We start from the raw sequence: 26395 nt of genomic DNA, 5'->3' as shown, positions 1-26395 counted from the left end.
CTCTCCCTCTCCCTCCCTCCCTCCCTCCCTCTCTCCCCCTGTTTCTCCCTGTCCTTCCCACCCCTTTTCTCATCTCCTTTCTTCCGAATCAGTAACTTTAAACAGAACTCACGGATGTTGCTGTTGACTGGTTCTGTCAGAGTGCTCAGCTTGCATATTTTCCCGAGCATCATGCGGTAATGCCCATATTCACCATAATGATAATGATGGCTGGAAAGAAAAATATTCATGCAAAATTATATCTATTAGGCAGAAGTATAGAGGAGCATTTATGTATACTTTTATCGATAACTGCATTTTCCATAACTATCCATTTTCTATGGATACCAATTTTTGAAATGAAAGACATATTGAAGAAATGTGTAATTATTTTATTTGTTGTTACCCAGAAAGAAACAGTTTTCTACAAAAAAAGTGTAGGTTTATTTTTTAAAAAAGTGTAGAGGCTGCCCCTACCTACAGACGGACTGGTTTGTCCCGTTGCCATAGTTCCACACGAAGGTGAGGTTGGTGGGGTAGGAGGTGTTGGTTGTCAGGTTCCCGCTGCCGTGCGGCGTCACGACAAGACCGGTAAAACTCAGGTTGCACTACGGGGGAGGGATAAATTCTTGTTATTTTGTGTTTCTTTTAGTAGTGTAGTCTGTATGCATGACACTGTATGTTGCTTCAGTTCAGTTCATGTTAAGTATGTTGGTTATTTTGCAATATTCATGTTTACCAAAGGAAAACATGTTGTTTTTGCTCAGTTTCCTCCTCTTCTTCTTCTTCTCCAAACACTAACTTTATTTTGACCTTGCCAATGATCTGATTTGTTGCGTCTCTCACCATGGCAACTAGTGTTGGGTTACATAATGTTGCAATTTTATAGCAGGAGGGATTTATACTCCTGTCTGACCATATATATACATTATGCACAAGTTGCTTTTCAAATGTTACATTTGTAGTTACTTAGTAATACTTTGTGTTTCTTTTAGTTTTACTATGTACTCTGTCATGTAGTCTATTTGGCTGGACACACGGTTACCTGGTAACACACGTCCGACACCGTCCACACTTCTACCGGGTGGGTCAGGTCAGAGGTCACGGTCAGCAGGGCCCTGTCCATCTTCAGGTCAAAGGGCGACGCTCCTGTGAGGTCACCTGTGTCATCATGTCACCAAACATTACATGTTTTGTTCGTTTCTCATAACTGGTAAACCGCCTTTAGGAGTAACACACCAGTTTTGTACATCTAAGAGTACAAGCTGCGTTAGACCGGACTGTGAGGTTTGAACCACTCACACCGGGAAGGTCCCCTACTCTTTTCTATAAGTGCGGTGGGTTCTTTAACGTGCGTTGGGTGTGGCTCTCCTCAAACATGGGACCTCCATTTAACGTCCTATCCGAGGGACATCCCTAACTGAAGCTAGGTACTCATTTACACCTGAGTGAAGTGAGGAAAGTCGTGTAAAAGTGCCTTTCCCAAGGGCACAAGATCGGTAACATCTGGGCAGGATTCGAACCCGGAACCTCTTGGGTCTGAGCTGAAAACTCTACTGTTATACCACACGACCCCAAGGTTTTGTCCCCCATCCTGACATCTGCTTGAATTTACCTCCAATACGCCCCCCTCCCTCCCTTTACTTAGGTTCAAAGTTCACTGTACATCTTCAGCTCATTGAAGCGTCATGTGACACCCAAACCTTTATATAACGTTATTAATCGTTTATGGGTCAGATTTACCTAACATGTGCTTTCTATTCATTAGTTTGTTGTCTCTGGAACATACTGTTTTTAGGATCTTTAGGATCATGACCAAGCAAAAGTTTCTTACACACTGTTTTCTACAATCAATGGTTATAAGACATTATCAATTTGCTTGCCACCTGTTATGTGCAAAGAAACTTCATCAAATGAAAGAAACTGCCTAAAGAAACTTAAAATGTGTGACAGTTTTTGCACTTTATACACAGGGAAATCCACGGAAGAGAACTTAAAACTGTTGACTACGTTGAACTACAGTAATTAAAACTTACATGTACGTAGACTATGTATTTGCGTTTACTTTTAATTATTGACTCGTGAACTATAACTGGCTTTTTGAAAGATTTATATACCAAGGAGGTTTAAACTTTGTCACATTTACAAGGTTTTTGATCAGTAAAACTTACCTTGCATTGCAAGTAGAAGAGCCACCCATACTAGAAGTGACCTAGCCATGCTGGGCCCAGTGTTACACGCCATGCCTGCACCAGAGACTGGGTAGAACAGGTGGCTTCTAGTCAGCAGAAGACTGATCGGCCAAACTCCAAAGTTTATCTTCCTGTGTTGTTTACTTGTGTGTGTGTACCTTTCACTCAAACTCCCAAGCAGATGTTAGGATCTGAGTCACAGTGTTTTGACTGAGGTTTTGCAGTGTTTAGGCCACACCAATTTGATTTGTTGGTTCTTGGATTTTTTTCTGAAAAAATATGGAGCAGTAGGGCAAAACTTGACGTATTTCTGTGCATTTTGCATGCATATATGATACTAGTTTTCCATGCGAGAGAGACTACTCTGACTGAAAAGTGTAAAGTCTTGTTGCTTTTAGATAGCCTAGCAAAACGATCTGGAACTGCAGCCTTGTACCTTTGTGTGTTTGAATATGTGGGATTAATTTCCAAGCAGATCCTATACGGTGGCAAGACAGTATCCATTAGCCAGAGGAGTTTGTATGGCCACCTTTAGTAGCTAATGGACACTCCTCTGGCCAATGGGCACTGCCTTGCCACCATATGATCTGCTTGGAGATTATTATTTGGGAATCGTGGTGTGTTTGTCACTACATGTATGTGCTGAAGTGTGGCTCGCAGGCACCAACGATCTGTAACATCTACCATGTAGTAGTAGCCTGAGTGTCAGCCTTGTTAGCTTTCGTCCGCTACCCAAGGTCCGCTCCCCGCCAACGGACCTTGGGTAGCGGACGAAAGCTAACAAGGCTGACACTCAGGCTAATGTAGTAGTGCAAAATTTGTGAAAAATTAAGACCATGTTGTGATGTGTGTTGTAGTTGTATGCCTTTATGTATGTTGTATCTATGTATGACTGTTTGGATTTCTGAACTCAAATGCAAGTAAATCTGATACTTCAATCTTGAAATTGGCCTGATTTCGTCTTTGTGTAAAGAAATGATTTCACTCTTGTGTCTTGTGTTTGACCAAATTAAATATTTCATGCTTAAGATAAGAGGTACAACATTAAGAAAACCAGGTAAAAAAATAAAGAACAAGAATTCACAGCAATAGCTTTATTTCAAAATAGAACTACAATCAAATTCTGTGTACAAATTAGACCGCAGAGTACTATAACATTCAACATCTAGTGGGAAACATCAAATCCCAGCGCTAGGCAATTTTCACTGCTTCTAGGCTCAAACACCCCTATTTCTGAGAGTGGCACATTCCTATTGTACGTCCGGGCCTTTTCCATTTCCCCCGAAAAGGGGTGGACAAGTTGGTGGTAAGTTGGCCTCTTTTGTATGTGAAATACCCTGCATTTTCAATGCAGGCTGCCACCAGCTTTAAAACAAGGGGGCTTCATTCAATTCTCTGCCATAAACTTCCTACAAGCTACGATAATATCTCTTTTACAGTGATTGTCATTTCTAAAACTTCCACCTTTCCATCTGTTCGAACTGTCAATCATGTTGGAACAGTCCACTCTAGAAACAGGGGTGTCCAAGCCTGTCCTATTTTCCACATCGTAGCACCTCAGTGAGAACTTCCTGGACAACATTTTTGTGGTTTTTTTTCTGTTTTGTTTCCACTTGAACAAGGAAAAGCGACGTCGTGCCCCCAAGCCACAAGTTTTGGTCACTAGTTTAAGTACACTTGTTTTCTCACACGTCACTCCGTTACCATGGATACCAATGCTGACCTCTGACCTCGACAACAAAGCCAAAGTTCCAGCCAATGAGCAACAATGGATTCATCAATGTCATGGATACGGAATGGCAACAATATTATAGTGGCCGTAACCGAGGCGAGTTACGAACCTGAAATGGCTTCTTGTTTTTTTCTGGAGGCTGGAAAATTGTCTTGGAATGCTGGTATGGACTTAAGACGGTTTAAGGAAAACATTGGTATCACCTGGTCCCTTTTCTCCTTTCTTAAGCAACCTCTGATCGTTATAACGTTCCTTAAGTTCTCTCTCAACCTTGTGTGTTTTTTTTTACGCCATCTGATAAAATATATATTATAAATACTCTGCATTAGAAAAATATGTGACACATCACGAAACACAAATCGACAAACGGAAAAACGCAACACGTGAAGACGGTAATGCAGAGATGGTCAAGCCAGAACAAACACAAGAAACACGGACAGATGAGGTCACATGATCATCTCCAGTGCATCATGGGATTGGTGTCGTCAGGTGGTAAAGGTCAAATGTTACAGGTCAAAGGTGATAGCTTGCCTGCTGAGATCCTCATGCAGCATTGCGAAGCAGTGTTCTTCACTTCATGAAAATTTTTTCTTGTTCAGTTTTTAACAACACAGATTTCACATTTCCAAGCAAAAATGCTTCAAAAGTTTCAGGTTTTCACATTTTTAAACTTCTGATATATACTGAATGCAGGACTGGTGTAGTTTTAAACACTTCACAAAGAAGGAAAGTTTGTGTGAATAAACCCTGGTACTCTGCCTGTGACCCAAGGAAACGGTGAATGTTTGCAGACGAGTGAAGCGTACAGCAATGTTTTACATCGAGACTCGAGGCTAAAGCAGCAAGCGATGGTTGTGTGAATGGAGGGGATGTTGTTTTGGCACAGAAGTTGCGTTTGCACGACGTGAAAACAGAAGTTTCACAGAGATGTTTTGGCACTTGTGTTCAGGGTCTTAATGCACAAATTTGTAAGAAATTGCAACAAATTTCAGTTCATAGCCAAAAGAAAGAATTACTGCTTTAATTTTACCCATTTTGACCCACTGGTTTGAAAAAAAATTTGCCAATGATGTGTATAATTAATTTTCACATCAGACTGTTATACTTTGATGAAGAAACATTTGATTTTATATTTCACGTATCTCTGACAGACCCTGTGTAGTATTATCAATGTTAAAGATGCAGTTAAGTTCACAGAAGTGCGATTTCCTCCACCTTGTGTAAGAGAATGTCCGGTTAAATGTTGGGTTAAGTTTGTTGGACACCGAGTAACGACCGTTAAACGCACCACACGACAGCAGGGGGCTGCACAGCTACATGTACGCTACCATGGCGACACGATTATTAGCGTGTGTGTGTTTGCGTGTGTGAACATGGCTGGTTAAAGTGAGGGGATGGCGTGGCGGAGTAGCGCTCGGTGGGAGTCTGTACGCACGGTACGGAGACAATGGCATGACCGCCCCGACTCGGAGCACGAATGTGGACGCACAAATGACACACAGGAAACACAGACTTGTTGAGATGACGGCACACAAATTTTTAATAAGTGCAACAACACCGGGGTGGATGTTACAACGTGACTGGGTTACAAACAGGCTCTACAGACGTATGCTAGAGTCAGCGAGATAGAACTCTCTTTCCTCCTTAAATATGCAACCTCGAAGCAGAACAGCAAAAACAAAAAAAAAATGAAACAAGGCAAGAGAGAGGATCGAAGAGACTTTTCACATATGAGAAGTGAGAACCACTCGCACGTTTTACTCAGTCATCACAGGAACGACGATCAAATAAATGAAACAAAAAAAGTTCCGCATGCATGTACATTTCACTTACGATCTTTTCTACATATAATACGATAAATAAACCGTTGTGTGCTTTCTTTACTGCGATCACTTTCAAGTACCAACACTTTGGACTTGCCACACCAAAAACAAATTGCAACCATTTCGTACTAGATATACTCTGCTATTATTATATATGATATATCTCATGCAAGTAAAAGGAAAACGTTACAAAAACTAACAGGAACAGAGAGAGGGAGTGAGAGAGAAGATAAAGGAGGTTTCAGTCATTTAGCGAAACGACACATCATGCCACGATGTGAAAACGCTCACAAACAAAAACAGATAAACAAGTAAACAAACAGAACAAAAAACACAACAGTTTTTGGCACCTATTGCATCTCCTGTGTACAGATAGGCTGAAGTGGTCTCATATAACATGCCCAAATATGGACATGTTCTACTGGCTCGACCAATCAGACACAACTTCCCAGTCACATGACCACTACAAATATGGTCACAACCTTCAGTCATCGTTGCTGATTGGTCTATTATGATCACATGATCAGTTCCATATTTGGGCACATTGTGATACCATCACACCAAACCAAAGACAAGGAACGTAAGCATTACGTAACTATGGAAAGGAATACCACTATAAATGAAGGTTAATATTTAAGTAAATTATGTGATTAAGTAACTTGACCTTAATTAACCCTCTCGTATTTGTACTAATGTCTTTGGCTTTTCCCTTTGGCACCAGATTAGACCAAAGGGTTACAATCTCAGTAAGTACACAGTACCTTAACTCATCTTCCTCTCACAAAATTATCAGATATGTTTCAACAAAAGGAACAACAAAAATCTCCATTGGGAATTCCACCGTACCATGTGGCAAGGATCAACAACAACTTGTAGCAAAAATGCTCGTTGCACTCTTAAGTACAATCATAACAACGTTTCAACATTGAGAAGTGTAGATACATGGCAAACACTGCTTCACTTTACACAGCTATGGTTCACATTGCCACACTTTCTAGAGCATGGGACTGAGATGACTGTCATTCGATACAACACATCGCAATGGTGCGTAGCAATATTGTAGCAATACTGAAGAGGGGTGGCAACAACATACGATACATGGTAGGAACACTCTTGAAATGGGAACATTCCGGAAAGGAACAGAAACAAAACCGTTTACAGTCAAACATCGCTCATGGCCAACAGTCTACAAGGCCAATAAATAAAACGGAATAATGGTTCAGACTGCCTACCACAAGATTCACACCAGCGTGGAAAACTAAACTCCTCAGCACAATTCTACTTCTTATGAGACACAAATTTCCTCTCTTTTCTTCTAAACAGAACACTGGACTGAACAAAAATCTCCTTTGTCGAAATATAGCTCTTTATTTCCACATCATGGCACTTCGTAATATATCAACATTTTGGCCTTCTTTTCTTTACGAACAAACTCTCTTCAAACGATCAACAAATTTTGGTCAGCCTGCTTTCCTCTAACGTAAGTACAGAGGGACAATATAAACATCAAATCTCTGAGTACTCGTCACAAACACTGTTTTTTTTTTACACAGAGACCAGTTTTAATCTATTTCTCCCTGAAGGCCCACTAGTCTCAACACGTAGAATTGTGGCCACTACACGTCCAGTGGCAACACTCAACAAATCAAAAGCACGAAACCAAGAACATTTTTCTTCATCCATGCTCAAACGGGCACTTCTTTGTTTAACACAGAACTTGTTTCTCTTTTTCAATTCAACATGACAGGCAGACTGGTATATTTTAAGTTCCAAACGAAATGAGAAGACAAGAAGCCACGGAGCAGGCTTTCGGCCGAGAATTCTGAAGTTTCGTACAAGTGCAGCATTTTAAAGTCACACTGACACACGGAGCCCAAGTCACTAAGGTACTCTCTGACACTACACACTTAACAAGTAGCTTTTACAGACATTATCATGGCATTTTCCTGCAACCTGCACACCCCTGCTCACAGAATGGCACATCCCCCTCTCCACCCAGTGGATAGCAGGGGACAACGCTGTGGAATGTACCATGGCGATTTCTAGGGGTGAAGGTCACTTTACTGTGGAGTTTACATTTGCCAAAAATTCCTTTTCTGTTTAACTTTTTCCTCAGAAACCTGTTAAAGTTTATGTTACAGGAAACTGGAGATCCAAAATATTTCAACAAAAATGCCTTCTTGTTGGCAAAAGAAATACCCAAGAGTCATTTTGGGCTTAACGTCACTTCTTTCAGAAGTTGTTCAAACTGGCTTTTTCTTCAGCTTTTCCATAAAAAAGCAATAAAATTAACTTTACGGTGTCAATAACAATCAATATATTTTAATCTTTCAAATCTTTGCTCTTCTCTTTAAGTCATCTGTGCTTTTTTGACAGAATGGAAAAAAATTCTTGTAACTGTTTGTACCTTCCACTGCAAAGAGACACACCCCTCTACAAAAGTGGCACGAACCTTTTACAAAATTACTTCATACAGAATTCTTTGTACACATTGAGAAGAATGGCACATACCACTGTCTAGCAGGGGTGGGCAGGTTCACAGTATCAGCATGCTAGTACAAGTGTCTACAGAAGTATATCCCTTCCAATATGCTGATCACCCTTGCCACCCCCATGAAAGATGGAACAGTCCGACCTCAGTTTCTGTAGCGAATGTTGCTTGTCACAGAAAAACTTTGGCAACAGGAAAAATCTTTAATTTTTTTTGGCAACAACATCTGATGCTGGACCAGTCCATTCCAAACAAAGGGGTGTGCAAGGCGAGTACATTTTGAAGGGAGGTAACAGTTCTACAGTTCACAGGTTGTGAAAATGGCAGCCATGGAAACCAAATGCTTGGGTGCATGCTCGCTCAGAGAGGAGCATGCGCGTATAACGGACGCAAACGAGCGAGTGACACGAGTGTGAACGATACGTACGGGCACGTGGGAAGCAGAGAACACGGTAACCACGGTTACAGCACGTGTCAGAGACGGACCCACACTCAATACGCAACGTGACAGGCAATCTAGGAAAAACCAAAGATGGAGAAGGATCGTGTTAATGAGAAAAAACAGTACAAGCGTCGTTTGAAACATCTTACATCCTTTTACAGCAAACAGAAAGTGTACTGAAGAGTACATGTGGGCGTGTTGGTGCGACCGGAAAACACAAGAAACGTTTTCCTGTCGCAGAAATTTCACAGAAAGAAACACACGAAAGTTTTCTGTGGTGAATTGTTTTTTCACTATTTTTTCTCAGATTTTTGCTGCTTTTTATTTTGAAGAGACCTTGTAAAGGTCTAGCAGTTTGTACAGAAAATGCAGTAGCCACAAACATGTAAGAGACGCAAATTTGACGAGCATGGTTGTTGCGATTCCATGGACAGACGACCCACATGTACAACAACATTATATGTCCTGGCAATGGGAATTGTTACCAAAATGCAACGGAAACAACAACAACAAATAAAAAAATGCATCAGACCAAAAGCATGACCGATACAAAATGGAGTAAAAGACTACGTATGCTGACTCGTTGGAAGTAAAGCAAAAATATCGGTTAATCGGGACTGACACATTGTTGCAAAGTACGACAGCGCCACAGGAGAGTGTAGCAATGGGACAGAATGGAGGTGGGGAGGGGGGCGCACTGGGGGCACACCAACGCTGGGCTGAGGGTCTGAAAGGGTTTTCAAACAAACTGATCTACTTTTTATGTTTTGGTGATCCCAGAAAAATGTCTTCATGACTTACTCACTATTTCAACAATTTAGAACAATGATGTAGGCTTTTGTCATTTTCATTTTACTAAATCTTTTAATCTGAAGATAATTCTGTCTTCAAAACTTCAACTTCAAAACGTGCAATTTCTGAATTGATTTTGAAATCTATTAAGGATTTCATAGGACTTCAAACCAAAGGCTTGTCAGACCACCCAGCCCAGCCGTGGCATTGCTACAGCTGAAACCAGAGTCCACAGTGGAGAAGGTGGGATGGAGCAGGACACAGGACACTTTGCCACAATGTTGCCAACAACATACAGTTGGGATACAATGTTGCAAAAACAGGGAGGAGAGTTGGCTACAGGTGAATGTAGCGGCACGTCGGGAGGGGGGCGAAACATCACGGGTTACTTACCATCACTACTATAGTCACCCGGGAAACTGGTTTGCAACTTCTACAGATCAGGTTACAAATAACCTTCAACGACCTTCATGTACCTGCCGTCCATGGTGCTGATTGACCTTCAAAACAGCACAGCTCTTTTGATGTCAAGGTCAACATTGAATGCCCAGAATTTTTAACTGCCTCTGTCCTTGGTGCTGAATGACTTTAAGACAACACTGTCTCTGGTGCTGAATGACCTTGAAAACAGCACTATGCAGGTATGAACGACCTTCAGACAAATAGCTCCTGAAGTGCTTTTCAAATAGCAGTAATAAAAAAATGAAAACATTTAAATTTCTTTAATAGAAGGTAATTTCCACTTACAAAATCATGAAAATTGTGTTTTTTTTTTTAATTTGTGAGAAGTTGCGAACCATTTTCCCGTCTTATCATCACTTTTCCTCACATCCTCAACACAGAACAAAGCTGGTGGAAGACTTCAGGTGTCTGTCTCCTGATTGGTGAATCCCAGTCACATGGCTAGCCCAGCCATCCAATAACAAGGACTGACACATGTGACCACCAGATGACCAATCAGGTGTGCTGTTCCATGGCTCTTGTGGTCCCAGACCAGTCCCAAATAGAACACTTCTCTGAGGCAGCGCTTAAATAACAAAGTCACGACTCGTGCTAGAAAAGCCAGCTTTCTCTCGTAAAAATTCAAATAATTTTTGGCCCAAGTTTCAAATACATTTTTAAGATGCTGCATTTTCATAATTCTTTGCCAAATCTTAGCATTGATAATCAAATCTGTAACACTCGAGATATGTAAACTCTTTTTTGCTTTCACTTCTTTGAACCTCAGAAAATCTTTCGTTCAATCATGAAATTTCTAGACAAGGTAATATCACAGTTTTTCCTACATTTTAAGATTATGTCAAAACTTTTTAAATATTGATTTGGTAAACGCTAGTCATACTGGCTTTAGTGGCACAAAAGAACAAGCTCTGTTCAAACCAACAGCTGGTAAGTTTGTTTCTAAGTCCATAAACTTTCAAGTTTCCCTTTTTAGGCTCCTACATGACAAAACAGAAATGACAAAAGTCACTGATAGCTATTGATGATATTTTGTAATTACAAAGCTTTTTGTAAAATCATAATAATCATCTTTAACATAAATGAGAGAATGTGTAACAGAAGAATACAAAAATCGCAAAATTATTACTTTTTTCCCAGCTGCAAGTTTGCCCAGAACTTGTGACACAGGACAGAATGACATGTACATGAGTGTTACACCTTACCCCCGGATACGTACCATAAGTATCTGGCCTTTAGTACGGCTTGTTTGCGTCCTTAGGACGCTTCAGTTGCACTTTCAACCGCTTCATCCCGATCTGAAACCCGTTCATGGCCTGGATGGCAGCCTGGGCAGCCACTGGATTGTCATAGCTCACAAAACCTGAGGGAAAACAGACAAAAATCTAGGTTTTCATACTTCCGGGCATTGTTTTGTGGGAAAACAACCAAAAATACAAAGCTTTCAAACCTCCAGGTAGTGTTTTGGGATGAAAAAACAGCAAAACAATATGTGTAGATCCATATTCTAGAACAGTTTAAATCAACCTTGAGATGTTTACCGTATGCAACTTTCTGACCTACACTCCAAATTTTTTTTTTATCTGGGGGCAAAAGTTGGATTTTCAAGCCTTTAAAAATGCAACTTCCCACATTTTTAGAGGCAAATCATGTGCTCCAGAGTTGTTGCTGTTGGTCCTTTGGATGTTTTTATATACTAATTCTCAAGATTCTTGTCCTTCAATCTTCCATCAAAGTTGACAGATTGGTTTTAAAATATTTACGTCACATGCCGCAAAGTTCAGTATGATTGACAGAAAAACAGGTGCTGGCTAGCCTGGGTACCATCCTAATTGTATGCCGGGAGTGTGGGAGCTAGGTGCTGGCTAGAGCCCTGATTACAACATTGTAAACATCCACATATTCTGCACTGACCGAAACACTTGCTGAGGTTGGTCTGTTTGTCGATGAAGACTTTGGCGCTGATGACGTTCCCGAACGGCATGAAGGTCTGCATCAGGTCCTGGTCTCCAAACTCCTGCGGCAGGTGGTAGATGAACAGGTTCGCTCCCTCAGGACCTGAGGAGGAGTCAAGACGTCTCAGAAAATTCAAGGAGCTTCTTGGAACATGTCTTAAAAAACTCAAGTAGTTTTTTGGAACAAGTCTCTAAAAATGTAGCACTAGACTAAGAAATGTCTTGGAATTTTACTTATTTCATCTTTCCTGCCTTGTCCCTACGGATTGTCTTGTTTAAGGATTTATGTACGAAGAAAATTGTTTGAAGCTTCATAAAGCTTAAATATCTAAGATGTTGTCATTGGAATCAAGATGGCAAGATTCTTTGATTAAAAAAAAACTTCAAATCTAAATTAAAAGTTGAGTTCTTTTGTTAGTTCTAAAACGATACTTATCCAAACTTTAGATCAAACCAGCAAGCAAATCTACCGAGTCTCAAGTTAGTAACCCATCTAAATTGATGCCAATTTTAAAAGCCATCCCAGAGTTAGTGTTTCCCTTGCTCCCCTACTTCTTTCCTTAATGGAACATTCCTAAAGAGTGGTTTATCATAGATTGGTTAGAAGTTATGGACTATTCTACTGTAGCAAAAAGGGGTGTGCAGCATCATGCCGGCCCTGGAACATGCATGAGTGCACGGGAACATGAATGACCCAGACCTTGTTGCTGCTCACCTTCCTTCTGTTTGCCGGCGGCGGTGGCGCCCAGCTGACCCGCCGTGCCGTACCCGTTGGGGAATGTAGCTGCACAAAAAACACGCACAAAAAAAAGGAGAAAAAAAAACAAGAAACTTGTAAGAAATCGGGGAAAAAACAAGATAGAGGACGGCCATACTTGTTCAATTTCTTGGGTCTCGAATAAGAATTTTTTAACAAGATACGGGAACTCGAGAAGGCCACATTTCTTTAATTTCTTGAGTGTCGGATAAAGAATTTTGAAAAATTATTGCTGAAATTGGCATGAAAAATAATTCTGTATCTTCTTAGTACACAGAGTATTGGGGAGTCAACATATAATGTTTTCCTCCCAGCTTTTTGTTTGTTTTTTCAAATTTCTTTAGGCTGTTTTTTTTAGCCAGGGTTGCCCTCTCAGTGACTAAGCACTCTTGTAAAGTTTTTTCTTTTAAATATCTGAAAACCAAGGAAAAAACTTTGCATGGCCTAAATTGATATATCCCCAAGAGCATTCTACATCCAAAGTACTTTGAAGTAATTCTTTGGAGGTAGAATACTGGGAAAGTGAACTATGAAATAAAGCAGTGAAAACCACCAATTCTGCAACCACCTGTACATAAAGAGATACAAAATAAGAGAAAAGCACACAGGAAGAGGAGGTAAACTTGACTTTGGAATCAAAATTTGAATCTGTTTCTTTGCATTTGTAGTTTTTCATTAAGACTCTAATAGCAAAAACAGTTCAGCCAAAACTGAACAACTTTACAGATATTTCAGAGCTTTTAAACAAGAGAGAGAGTTTTATGGAAAGACTGTTTTGGAAGACTTGGAAACAAGGAAAAAAGCGAAAACATTTTGTCTAAGTCTACAGTTATTTTCTTTACAGCCAGTTTAGTCTAGTGGAAATGGAAATCAGAGAAATTTGTTTCACCACATCAGACCAGCACGCAACACAAAACCTGTACAGAAGTGAAAATTCTGTTATCAAAGAAGGCAAAGCTATTTATACTTTATAAGACAGAGCCTGGGACAATACCTCCATTCGAGGAACGTTTTGAAAGTCCAAATGTGTAATGAAAAACTGAGAGCCAAAGTTTGGTACAGAAATGGAAATAGAATTAAATACCAAATGGGTAAAAAGCTTCAAAGATGCTACAGTTCAACCTTGATCCTGAAGGGCCAAATGGAAAAAAAGGTTACAATTAAATTTCTTTTTTTAAAACTTTGCCTTCCTTGTATTATACAAAGCAGTGCTCAGCAAAACTGTGATCTAGAAGTTCCCCACCCAAAACCCACCCCACACGCGAGTTATTTTTAGCGCAGGCCACACCGTTAGCTCCACACCACACGGGGTTTACCTAAGTTCTGTCCTACGTTGCTTTGCCTTGGCTCCATGCCTACAACCATGAGACAAGGCATGCGGTTACCATGGGAACAGGTTACCATGGAAACAACGTAAACATAAACCAGACAACGGTATGGCGTCAACATTGGTGGAAAATACACATACACACATGTACATGTACACGGGGCACAGACAAACACAGTACACACATACATGTAACTCTCTCACTCTATGATTTCAAGGGAAAAATATAGAAATCTTTTTTTTTCTGTGGATTCAACTACATATAACAACTTTTTATAATTGTTTTCCTTGTTTGTAGTTAGTACACTCCAGTATGCACTAGCCTTAGCCCCTTCAACCCTTTTCGTCCTACATTTACTGAAAAAAATTCACAAATTAAAATCTAAAAACAACCAGATATTCTTAGTATATATTTCAACAAAACATTTGCTAGTTGTTCTCAAGGTTTTGAAGGATCTCCAAGTTTCAACTATATCTTCACACACTTTAGAAAACTAAGTCCAGGTCCTTTAAACAACAGTTAGCAGGTGTCTTCAGTTGTAAAACTTTTTTGCAAATTTCAGTTTAGCGGTAAGTTGACCAACATGCTTAATAATATCAACGTTTTTACAGATCAGTCCATTCTACATACATGATGCAATATTAGAGTTTTTTTGTACCTTTTAACACTCAATGTAGACGTGCAGTTGCTATGATTTTTTGTCTTTCTGGCAGTACTTTTTCAGCTAGCAACAATTAGCGAAGGAAATAAGCAAGTTTTGTCAAATTTGTGCATACAGTTTTCTACAATTGTAGAGCATTTTGCAGTCACTATCATTGACAAGCCTTTCTTACTGTAGCAGTGGTTTTACCTAAGTCAGGCTAACATCACTAGTAGTACCATGTCACTGGCAATCATTCCATATACTTGTCATGTCATGTCATGTGTTGCTATGGCAATATCGATGCTTGCATTTTTGTCATGATAACATTTCTAAAGTCGCAAATAAGTGAATTTTTTTAAAAGAATAGTGTGCAATAAAATAAAACAAATAAAATGGTCAGTGTTTTCTGAAAACTGATGTCTGTTTCTATGATTCGTGTCATATCCATATTTGCAATTACAGAAACAAAACATGATGCAGACACAATCGGGTTGGGTACAACATACATGACTGTACAGTGTCCATGACAAAGACATAACAGACAAATTTGCACATCCACATACAGTTCAGCACACCAACCAACAAACCAGCCTCATGTCTTCATCATGCAGCATGTTGGCAGAACGTACTGTACCTGCGCGAAACCCATAATGTGCAAAGCACTTCGCCAGAATGTCTCATATAAGGTCATATTCGCGTATATAAGGTTAATATCCTGTCTGTAGTTTCCAAATGTTGTGTCGGAAAAGATATTGTCTGCAACAGGCAAAATTCTGATGCAACGTTGACCAAAAACTGTGAAAAATCGGGGTTTCGCGCAGGCGCAGTACGTTCTGCCGACGTGCTCCACCATGCATCCATGCCTGCACTCATGCGCAGTACAGCGGCTCCCCCTGCCAAATCACCTGCGAACTGCTGTATTCCTGAGTAAGCCTGTGACAAGGGATCCACCCCATTACCGGCGGTTCCGCTGGCCGTTAGCGCGGTGGCTGCGCCCAGCGTGCCGTTCAGCGAGCCCATCCCGGACAGGCCGGTGAGCGCCTGCAGTCCCAGGGTGCTGTTGGGCGTCCCGAGCCCCTGTAGTCCCGCCAGCGCTCCGAGGCCAGACAGCGCCGACGTGTTTGTGTTGCCCCCTGCGCCTGGCAACAATAACAGAAAGTCTGCGTCAGAACCACCCCAGTTTGCGCGATGGAAGCGTCCACGTTCCATTGGGTGTGCGGTGTAATGGATCAAACCATTTGCTTTCTAAGGGGAGCTGATGAGAAAAGAAATTTCCTTTTCGTTCACCCTTAGCAAACTACAAAAATTATGCAGTCCAAACTTCCCTAAACCTAAAGGACGAACTATATCATTCAGCTACCTATTTCAGAATGGAATCATCCAACCTTAATACTGACTAGTTTGTACATGGACCGATCCATTGTTGTCATAGGGGATTACTCATCTGTTAGGCTACAGGACTCAAACCAAGACTATTCAACTCTAAATAAAGATCCAACAAGTCTTGATCCATAAAAACTATACAGAGACAGACTTTCCCAAAAAACTGTCAGCCAAATCCTACCTAACACTGTGCCATCACAAATACCTCTAATGTCACTTTCATCAAACTACATGTAGCGTTACACAAAACTTTCATTACCAACACCATTAATTAATCCTTGTTTAAAGGCCAGACGACTCTAATTAGTGACACACTAATTAAACTGCCCCGAGGTCAGACTCTAATTAACAGAGTACTAATTAGACCATGTCTTCGTAAAACTCAGTCCTGCCTGCCCAGCTGTCTCACATATAATAACAAACAACATGACTTTCACAGACCTTCAGAACTATCACCAAAACAAAGAAAAGAAAAAACTTCACTCTTAGGACAAAAAAGGACAATTTTACTGTGCTTAAAGCATGACAGACCTTCACAACTCTTCACCAAATCGAAGAAAAAACAACAACTTCACCGAGTACAAAAAGCAAAATTTACCGCGCTTAAAGCATGACGAGAACAATTTTTGCGACATGGACCATTTTATTGCTTGGAAGATTTAACAAACATTCTTTAACAACCAGCAAAACTAATTAAATTGAGTTCACAGGCTACGGAAATTTCACATTGGAAGTGAATCCATCTGTAGTCTCTACACTCTATTCCCAAATTACACCACAATCAGTTTGGACAAATAAGTGTAAAGTGTTGGAATTCAGTGTAAGATTTTAAAAACAATTTCCTTAGCACACCATGTGTATATATAAAAGTAGTAACTTTAAACGTATGGAAAGACCTCTTATTTAGTTTAGTGCAGAGTGCAGGAGTTACGGATCAGTGGACTTTACAAGTAAATTTAAACCACCGACCAAAGTCAGGGGGAAGTTGGGAAACCATAGTCAGCTATGTGTGAGGGCCTGCATGCCCTTTTTAGTCTTCATCATCTGTAGGCAGTCACCCCAAATCATTGTAATTCATAATCAGTAAATTAGCTAGTAACTGTTTGTAATCATTTCTGAGATTTTAACAATTCATAATCGGAGAAAATTTTGCGAAATTCCTAATCCCCCCCCCCATGCAGGCCCTCATGCGTGACAAAGGCTTTAAGCACCATGTGTTCAACATCATCTTTACAGTGAAGTTTACTGGGATTGTGAGGTGTAGAAAGGCTGTGTTTTTGTTAGAGTTCAACTCACCCAAGTTTGACCCATCCCAGGGGGAAGACGAGGAACTGTAAGAACCTGGGAAGAAACGTCCAATAAAAAAACAGTTCTTTTTGTCTGATTGAAATTATTGGATTCATTTTCTTTATCTTTGTGTAACACCATTTTTCATCTGAATCATTTCAAATTATGTCAACTGTACCTTGAGGAAATGTCCAATAAAAAACAGTTCTTCTTGTCGGATTGAAATCATTGGATTCATTTTTGTTATAACAAATCTTTATGTAACACCATTTTTCATCTGAATCATTTCAAATTATGTCAACTGTTTGACTAAATCATTTTCATTGTTCTCATAATTTATATCAAAATCAGCAATTTGAGCTCATTAGAATGATTTGTTTATTCTATTAAAGCCACAAAATGCTGCAGAATTTGCAAGTGACTGCATTTCAAGCACAGTTTGAAGCTACATTTGTATCACATGTAGAAGGATCTGAATGAATTGTGTCATGAATTTTAGTATCATTGAGAAGCAAAAACAAGTCACCAGTTTTCAGAGATTTGTTGTAAGAAAAGTGAGGAAAAGAATTGGAAAAGAGTTTGTAGCCAAAGCTGAGCAGGAGGAGAGAAGAGTCCCTTGAGAGCTGTGTTTGTTTTTATTGTAAGAAAATATATTATACATTTTCAAAAAAATGGATACAAAAATCAAGCTGCTCCATTTAAAAAGCATCCAGGGACAGCACAACCATTTTGTCAACGGAAAATTTTATTTTTATTTATTATTTGAGATCTCTTTAAAATATACTTTAAAAGATGTGTTTTAATTTGAGTTTGGGTAAATATCTTCCAAAAATTCCTCTATAAAATGTCACCATCTTACACAAGTAAGCTAACTAAGTCCTGAGTTTGCTGTAGAATACTAATGTTGAATTGGCAGCTTCTAACAAGAATTGACTGATGAAAGTGCAATGTAAGACGCCAACACAAGGACTTAACTTTGCAAAGGTTACACCTGAATATTATCACTCTGCAAAACGTTGTTTAATTGTCCATAAACACTTTAAGGAGGTCTAATTGTTTTAATCTGCAGTTAAGGTTCTGCACTGCAGCACTTAAATAAGGAAAACTTATCAAGACTTCTTCCAGCTCTTCTGCTCATAATAAGAAATCTGGAATCACTGTAATTATACCTAAATACTCGTCTCCTGACACGTTATTTCAGTCTCGGTATTTATGTCTTCTGTTGTGATATATGTAATTCTGTATATCATATACATCCTGTACAGAACAGATAACACATAAATGACTTATAACAATATGCAGCCCCTGTAATGTGGGCTTACATTAATATCAGCTTACTTCATGCCTTTTGTACAGCACATAATTCCTCCCTAATTTCAGACCAATCTCGGAAATTGCCGGAATAATCGTAGCTGAATGATGTGCGGAGAATAACGTGCCAAAATTTGTGAAGCCGGTCACGTTTTCTTAAACACGTCACGCACGACAAACTGCCAAAATGTTGAGATTACCCCTGTCAAGAAACTATTCTATATACAGGCGGCGTGTTCCCGAGGGGGCATAACTAATACTGCAGGCGATGAGTGTGTGTGTGTGTGGGCACAGCTACTCAGTACCACTTCCGTGATCAACTCAGCAAGTCTCCCTAGGGTCACCCAGTCGCAGGAGGGGAGGAGAGTTGGGAGAATTTGGAAGTACAGGGTTTGTGTGGAAAACACTTCAGAATCCTGAATCACTGCAGCCTTAAAGTCATGAGAAATTGTTCGAAGGAAGTGAGGCATCAAATGCACAAAACTACAGGGACAGTCTCAGTAAAAATGTAAGCACAGATCCTATAGACTCTCTCAAAGACCACTCAGCCTCACAAACCAAATATAGCTTTTCCATCGCAGCGTCTTTCAGCGAGCCCAAATCCACGCCGGAGCCTTTTATCCATCTGCCTCCCCTCCGGCAAAAACCGTGAAAGGCTGCCGCTCTTATCTTGTCATTTCATCACCATCCGCTTCAAAGCCGGCGTACCGAGCATGGCAAAGATTCCATCACCGACTTCCAGGACTGACAAACACAGCCTAATACCCCCCACTGACGGCATACATCTTAGCTCAACCTACCTTTCATTTACTGAGAGTGAACCGATACGTTACGTACCGGTAGTTTCCCAAAGCAACAAGCTAGCTGCTCTCCCAAAAGAAGGGCTCTTTTTGTCATCACCAGTAAATTATTACTCTATAATGTCTGAGCTTTGAATGCATTAGTTCTATAGTAAAGAAGTAACGACCATACTATGGACTTGGTTTTGTGTTCACAAAGTTTTGCCCAAAGCAAGATGCTAGCTGCTCTCTCAAAAGAAGGGCTCTTGTTGCCATCACCAGTAAATTATTACACAGTTACAAATGTATACTCTACAATGTCTGAGCTTTGGTTGCTTTAGCACAGTAGTATACTAGTAGCGACCGTACTTGTTCACAAAGTTTTCCCCATCGCAAGAGATGAATCACTATAACCATTGCCTGTCACACTTAGTGTGGGGACTTCCCATTTCACAAGTGCTTTGTACACTCCATTACACACATGTACAGACGTCACAAGCGGGGCACTTCCAGAAGTGACGCTGTCTTTCACGCCTGGTTGTCCCCGTCAAGTCGTGTTCTACCATCTACTGTCTACCGAGATGTCATAGCACACAGAGAGGTGAGGCAGTAAGAAATGGTATTACAGGAAGTCACTACAGGACTAAAACTTAGGTACATACGATCAGCTTCGATCGTAGCTACACACACAGCTACAAGAAAAGACAGACAAAGAAGAGGAGGGTGTTAGGATATGGGATGTGTTTCTCTGGGTGTCAGAAACTCGAAGCTGCACATGCTTGGCTTTACAGACAAGCTACCATGCACAGAAGATGCAGTAAGGAGGAAGGAAACACAACATGCAAGCATGCAAACAAACAAACGCACATCATCAAAGCAAGGAAGGAGCCGCCACATGCAGAGCGTAGAGCGGCATGCACGCCGTGCAGGGGGTCTACTCGCTACGGGGAGACGTAGGAGCGATGAGAGGTTACGGTACCTGTGCTCGACAACGGATTGACCCCGCTGGACGACCCCGTGCCCGCCGAAGCCTGATTGGCTGCCGTAGCCGCGGCCAACAACTGTTGCAATCCCAGCATATTTAAACCTGAAAGAACGTCGCCATGGAGTGAGTGAGCGAGGGCTCGGGAGGTGTGGGGTTAATCGTTAACCCTCGGCCTGCTAAGGTGGCTGTCTGGCTCTGAATCTGTACTGGTTATGGGGGTTAGGCAGCAGGGAGAAGGTTAACCCTCATATATAAGGTAGCTGTCTGGCTCTGAATCTGTACTGGATATGGGGTTAGGCAGCAGGGAGATGGCTAAGTTCTCACTGCTGGTGAAACTTGATAGATGAGATAGATAGCTAGAAGGGTTGAGGTACTGTGTTTGAAAAATGGCTGTGCGCAACAAAGGAGGTGTTGGTTCTTATTGATGAGTTTTGACATGATAATTAGGGAGACGTTATGTTGAATTAGAGCGTAAAAAAGACAGTGAAATTGAGTTTGTCAGCACTGAGGTGAGAAATCTCAAGGGAAAGGATGTTAGAAAGGTTCAAAATCTTTCATTTACTTTAGTGAAAGAACTTCCTAGGAAGATAAAAACAACAATGACAGCTGGAAATTTATGTGAGAACATCCTTGAAACCACAAAAGATACCAGTCACTTTTCATGCCAAAAGACTGGGAATTTAGGAAAGCTAAACTGCCTTTCTCGTTCCTCGTTTTTCAAATTTAAGGTTTTTGCCGACGCCAGAAAATCCTGCTACTTTGCAAGTTGCGAGGATAACAGATACGGAAGACCATCATTTCGTATTTGACCTTTTCCATTTAGAAAGCTTTTACTAGCAGAACTGAGAAAAGAGGGATACTTCTCGGAAGGGAAGTGACAATAAAAGTGCAGTAATGGTAGCAAGATTGGACGTGGGTCGGCGATCTAAGCTGGAAGGTGGAAGAAAAAAGCCATCACGCCATTAAACACAACAAATTTCCTCACTCAAAAAGTGACAGAAGTGAGGGAAATGGCCCGAAGCATGCTGCAGAGGGGACGGGACGCGTAAATCAAACAACACTTAACACGGAGCAGGGCTGGCAGCGGATTCGGGGCTGTGCCGGCGGAGGCAGCGTTAACCTGAACAGCTCGTGCATTTTCAGAGCATGGTCCATGTAGCGGGTAAGTACCTCACATTAGAGCAGACAGGTTGGCACGGTAATGTTACAGCAGTAAGCAATGCAGAGCACAAGGCAGGTATGTATGTATGTATGTATGTATGTATGTGGGTGGAAATGTGTGTGTAGGAGACATAATTACATGACTCGTGTTACTGCTGTGCAAGCTAAACAAGGTGTGAGAGGTGTATCAAGAGAAATATCAGAAAAAATGAAAAAATAAACGCACTTGCAATGGAGGAGATTGTGACAAGGGTTGTCGACAAAACAATTGCAAAATTTATTAAGGAAGCTACTATTTGTGTGCCTAACAAGAAATTTGGAGAAACCACAAAACTTTTTCAAAACTAAATATGAAAAGATTTTGGTTTCGAAAGTCCAAAAGCATGCTTTGAAACTTGCCCTGAACAATCAGTCACAACATTTGGAAATTCTTTCTGTAGTTTTTGCCATCTCCTCCCTGTAAGTTGCCTGACTACAACATGAGCTCCACTGCACAAAGTCTGAAACATTTGCCTGACGGGCATCAACAAGAGACATTCAAACCACTCAGCTTTGGACAGAATATCCTTTTCATTGTATGTGAAAAAAATATTATTCAAAGACTTAAACTTACAAGAAAAAAAATACTTTCATTGTAAATTTATATATTTCAGATTGCTCTTGTCAATAAAATTCATCAGAGTTCAAAATACCTTTCCTAGTACTAAGAAGAAAACCTCTGGGATGATTTTTTTTCTGAACTGCAAATGCAGGCAATCTTTTAATTTTAAGACTGCAGTTTTCAGAATCTTGTTGACAATAATATGCTTAGACAATATTTTTAGCAAGCAAAGGTAGAATTTGTGCGAAGGAGCAGAAAATAAAATAAAAACATAAAAACCAAACTTGCCTCCAGAGCTGGTGCCTGTGGTTGTGTAAAGCTGTCGAATGTCGCCTGTCAGAAAACGAGGGACCGTCAAAAAAACATAAACAGCTCCGAGTAAACAACAACAAAGTTGCCATGGAAACAAAGCATCTGTCAATTGTGTCAATTGTAATAAATACAGAAAAATTACACCTAATATAAAAATGTGATATTGCATGCAGTTTATGGAAAAATACTACTTTTGGGGCAAGCAACTATAAGGAAAGCTGTTGCAGAAAAAAAGAATCAGAAATTGCAACATCATTCTATCATGTTTTGTGACAGATAAAATGCTACACAAGGATGTTGCAGTTTCTGAAACTTGTTCTAATAATTCTTATGATGCTTATAACTTATTAGCTGCTCTCAGAATTTTTCAGGCGACATTTTACAATATGCTACAAAAATGGTGCAGTTTGGACTTCACACTGATTTCAATACTTTTATTTATTTATTCATTTAATTACTTTTTGATTACTTCTTTGGACGGGCTAAAAAAAAAATAAAGACAGGCGCTTTTTAATAAAAAAATTTGAGTAAGCAGGGGGAAATGTTTTGTGTTGAAAGTTAGAGTTATGATGAAGTAATATTTGATCCCAGCTAGGCAGTTGAAAGTTAAAGTATGGGTGCCATACTATTTGTATGCTAGGTCTCCCATACTCGCTCTCTAAATAATTTTATAGTGAGGGAGTAAAGGGGCCCTGCATACAATACGATGGCACCCATGCTAAGTTGGAAGGTGTGTAGGCAAGTAAAGAAGGCCTTGTGACTATATGTTGAGAGAAGTGAAGTGTGAGAGAGAACTTGCCTCCGGTGCTGGATCCTGTAGTTGGGGTGTAAAGTTGCCGAATGTCGCCTGCTGGGGAGGGGTGGGACAAACTCAGTCATCAACACGCTTCGAAAACATCTTAATTTAGCCTTATTCTATCCCTTAGCTTCTCTAAGCTTCTAGGGATCTGACCAGTGGAAGGGCTGCTAGAAGTGTGTTAATCAGGCTACTCTACCTCCTAATGCATTAGGATAGTTTGCTTGTGCTTGGTATGCTTGTGAAAAATCGTAGATGACACAAAATTAAGGGCTGTTGCAATGCATGGGAGACGTTTAAGCACATTTGAGTTTTAACCTATAATTTAAGACTTCTTTTGTCCCTTTCAACCATGCAAACTTAAAATATTTATAAAACATGCACTCTTTCCATATAATTAAATGTGATCCAAAACATTTCCTTGGAAAATACTTAGAATTACATTGAATTCTTAAAATTACTTACTCTGAATTATCTGGAATACACTCAGTATTTTCTGCACAACATTTTTCATGACTTGATTTTAAATGCTCAAAAAGAGAGAGTCTTGGAGATGCTTTCAGCATCCTAATCACCTCAGAAAAGGGGAAATTAAAGAAATGACAGATCAAAGAGCAAGCAGAATTTGAAGTGGTGACATGGATTTGGTGATTACAAGAAATAATCCAAGACAGTAACTTACAAAACTTTAAACTTCAAATACTGTTTCATGCATGTGTCGGTGTCCAGGCTGTGTTAGGCATGTGTGCTTCTGTACTATCAAGTCTTGTCATGTACTGATCATGTACTGATCATGTACTGATCATGTGATGATCATGTACTGATCATGTACTGATCATGTGATTGTGATAATCATGTGGTGCAGGTAGAGAGGAGAAGCCATCACAAAGCTTACTTTAAACAGCACTTTTCACACTTTGTACAAGTAGAGGGTGAAGTACATGTACTACCAGTAGGTACACACAGTATAGTTATAAAATCCCACACAAGAATCACATAGGTTACAGGAAAAAATACAGATCCTGTTTCATGCACTTATCTTACAGATATCAGGGAGATGGCGACACAGGATTGCAGGGAAGTCATTGGACAACATACAGTCACATGACGGTCATGTGACACAGAACATTGGATCACACAATTAGTGCACTTGCAACTGACGACAATCGTAGGATCACACATGAGTCATGTGACTGGAATGAGGGATCCGGTGATCATGTGATTGAGAACGTTGGATCGTGTGTGGATCATGAAATGCAGGATTGCATGAAGACCAATGACATGTCAATGTGATGTAATGATCATGTGACTGCACAGGCAGGACCATGTGATGATCATGTGATGATCATGTGATAATCATGTGATGGTCATGTGATGATCATGTGATGGTCATGTGATGGTCATGTGACGATCATGTGATGGCCATGTGATGATCATGTGATGGTCATGTGATGATAATGTGACGATCATGTGATGATACCTACCAGTGAGCTGTTGATTGAAGGCTGCCTGGTTGCCTAACGCTGCCTGCTGTAGGAGCTGCAACATCAAAAAAACAAAACTTTTTAAAAACCGAGTAACAAATGAAGCTATATTTCACTGGGGTGCCGATTTGTGCGTTGGTGGGGAGGGGGGGTGATGGGTGTTTTTTGGGAGGGGGTGACCTACACTGCATTGAAAGGGAAGGTTAGGATATGTGACATGTATGTAATGGTGAAAATGCCATCTAGAACTGTGCCTATACATGTATATTACATACCCATACATAGTACTAACCATAAAAGCTCCAGCAATTGCTACAGTGCCAGTAATGACATGATAAAGTGTAATTGTTCATCATTAAAGCATGTTCCAGAGTCAAGTACATAAAAGAGATGGCTACAGGCATATCAAATACTATACACTGACAAGTAAATATGTGCTTTGACTGAAAGACAGATTTTTGTATGACCAAAAAGAGCCTGTTTTGTACTATTAACTGTTACAGTCCAAAACATCAATGACTGTTGAGTACCAGTAGTGTCAATGTTCCAAGGAAGTTGTGGAAAGACAAATTTTTGCATGTAGATTTCCTTTTATATATTCAACATGCCGGTAGCCTTACTGTTGAAATGAGAATTAGAAATAAATTTCTAAATGCACTTTTCAGAATCTTAAAAAGATATTAAGGAAAAGTTGTACAATTTACGATTCTGTAAAGTGCAGATACTCTACATACATACATTGTACAAGGCCAGACCAAGTCACTTTGTTGGTTCTCAGCATAGGACAATCAACATATAAACAGAGTCTAAAGGGAAACACTGTACCTTGGTGCACAAATTAGTTTCAGAGAGAATCAAGTAGATTCATGCTTTCCCTTAGCACTCTGTTTCAAGTTGATTTTTAATTAAGCCAAGACTGAGAGTCAACAAAGTATCTTTGTGTAGCACGTCGGCAGAACGTACTGCGCCTGCGCAGAACCCTGTATTTTAGCGTTTTTCGTTGGGTTTTTGGTCAACATTGCATCAGAATTTTGCCTGTTGCAGAGGATATTCTTTCCGACATAACATTTGGAAACTACTGTTGAAATGCTAACCTTATATGAGCGAATACAACCTTATATGAGACATTCTGCCGAAATGCTATGTACAATACATTACGGGTTTCGCGCAGGTGCAGTACATTCTGCCGACGTGCTATGTACATGTAGGGTACAGCTTAAAGTTAAAACATGATGTGGCCATATTGTCCCTGCGAAATCCAGTTGGCTGAAATCTTACCGAAGGTGAACTTGCAAAAATATGGCGGTGGTCGTCAGAGACACTGTTGAAGCCCAGAGACTGGTGCATGATGGAAGGAGAGAAATACAGGATTGTGATTGGCCGAGGTACAGTAAGCGAACGCTGTGATTGGCCAAGCCGAGCGAGCGCTCTTCTAGGTTGAAAGAGAGCTCCACACACATGTACATGGGAAAAACACGCAGCAATGGCACAGGGTTTGTACAGCATTTTTGGGGGGAAATTCAAATTTTGGGAAACTTGTGCAAAAAAAAACTGACTTTCCACAAGAAAGAAAAATACAGAAAAACAATTTAAACAAAAAAAGCACTGCAAAAAAAAATCTCATTGTGGATGTTACAGTTTGCCACTTCCAATGTTATTGGATGCACATTTTTGGGCACAAGAATGTTTTGTGAGTTTTGAAA

The 26395-nt window shown here is 40.2% G+C and overlaps 2 protein-coding genes across 29 annotated transcripts in view; both read right to left on the bottom strand.

Moving 5' to 3' along the window:
• The window catches only part of LOC109477266 (heparan-alpha-glucosaminide N-acetyltransferase-like), a 7826-nt gene extending 6831 nt beyond the window's left edge, over window positions 1–995 (bottom strand). Inside the window, exons 1-3 of the mRNA XM_019778355.1 lie at window positions 981–995; window positions 457–587; window positions 62–210 (exon numbers count right to left, since the gene is read on the bottom strand). Of these exons, the coding sequence (XP_019633914.1) occupies window positions 62–210; window positions 457–587; window positions 981–995 (295 nt within the window). The remainder of the gene's footprint in view (window positions 1–61; window positions 211–456; window positions 588–980) is intronic.
• A 2270-nt stretch (window positions 996–3265) lies between these two features.
• The window catches only part of LOC109477421 (CUGBP Elav-like family member 2), a 77893-nt gene continuing 54763 nt past the window's right edge, over window positions 3266–26395 (bottom strand). For 6 of the 28 annotated variants that reach the window (XM_019778758.1, XM_019778690.1, XM_019778731.1 and 3 more), the window contains 12 exons: window positions 25971–26030; window positions 24693–24747; window positions 23212–23262; window positions 22389–22433; window positions 20333–20440; window positions 17273–17317; window positions 15499–15732; window positions 13939–13977; window positions 12566–12649; window positions 11825–11968; window positions 11130–11273; window positions 3266–8733 (listed from right to left, as the gene is read on the bottom strand). In XM_019778758.1, coding sequence (XP_019634317.1) covers window positions 11146–11273; window positions 11825–11968; window positions 12566–12649; window positions 13939–13977; window positions 15499–15732; window positions 17273–17317; window positions 20333–20440; window positions 22389–22433; window positions 23212–23262; window positions 24693–24747; window positions 25971–26030 — 993 coding nt within the window. In that variant the 3' untranslated portion in view covers window positions 3266–8733; window positions 11130–11145. The remainder of the gene's footprint in view (window positions 8734–11129; window positions 11274–11824; window positions 11969–12565; window positions 12650–13938; window positions 13978–15498; window positions 15733–17272; window positions 17318–20332; window positions 20441–22388; window positions 22434–23211; window positions 23263–24692; window positions 24748–25970; window positions 26031–26395) is intronic. The other 22 variants (XM_019778876.1, XM_019778898.1, XM_019778714.1 and 19 more) reach the window with 21 other exon arrangements.

Source organism: Branchiostoma belcheri, unplaced genomic scaffold (assembly GCF_001625305.1).
Source record: "Branchiostoma belcheri isolate BF01 breed outbred unplaced genomic scaffold, Haploidv18h27 scaffold105, whole genome shotgun sequence".
Lineage (NCBI taxonomy): Eukaryota > Metazoa > Chordata > Leptocardii > Amphioxiformes > Branchiostomatidae > Branchiostoma > Branchiostoma belcheri.
This window is presented reverse-complemented; position numbering and strand designations above follow the sequence as displayed.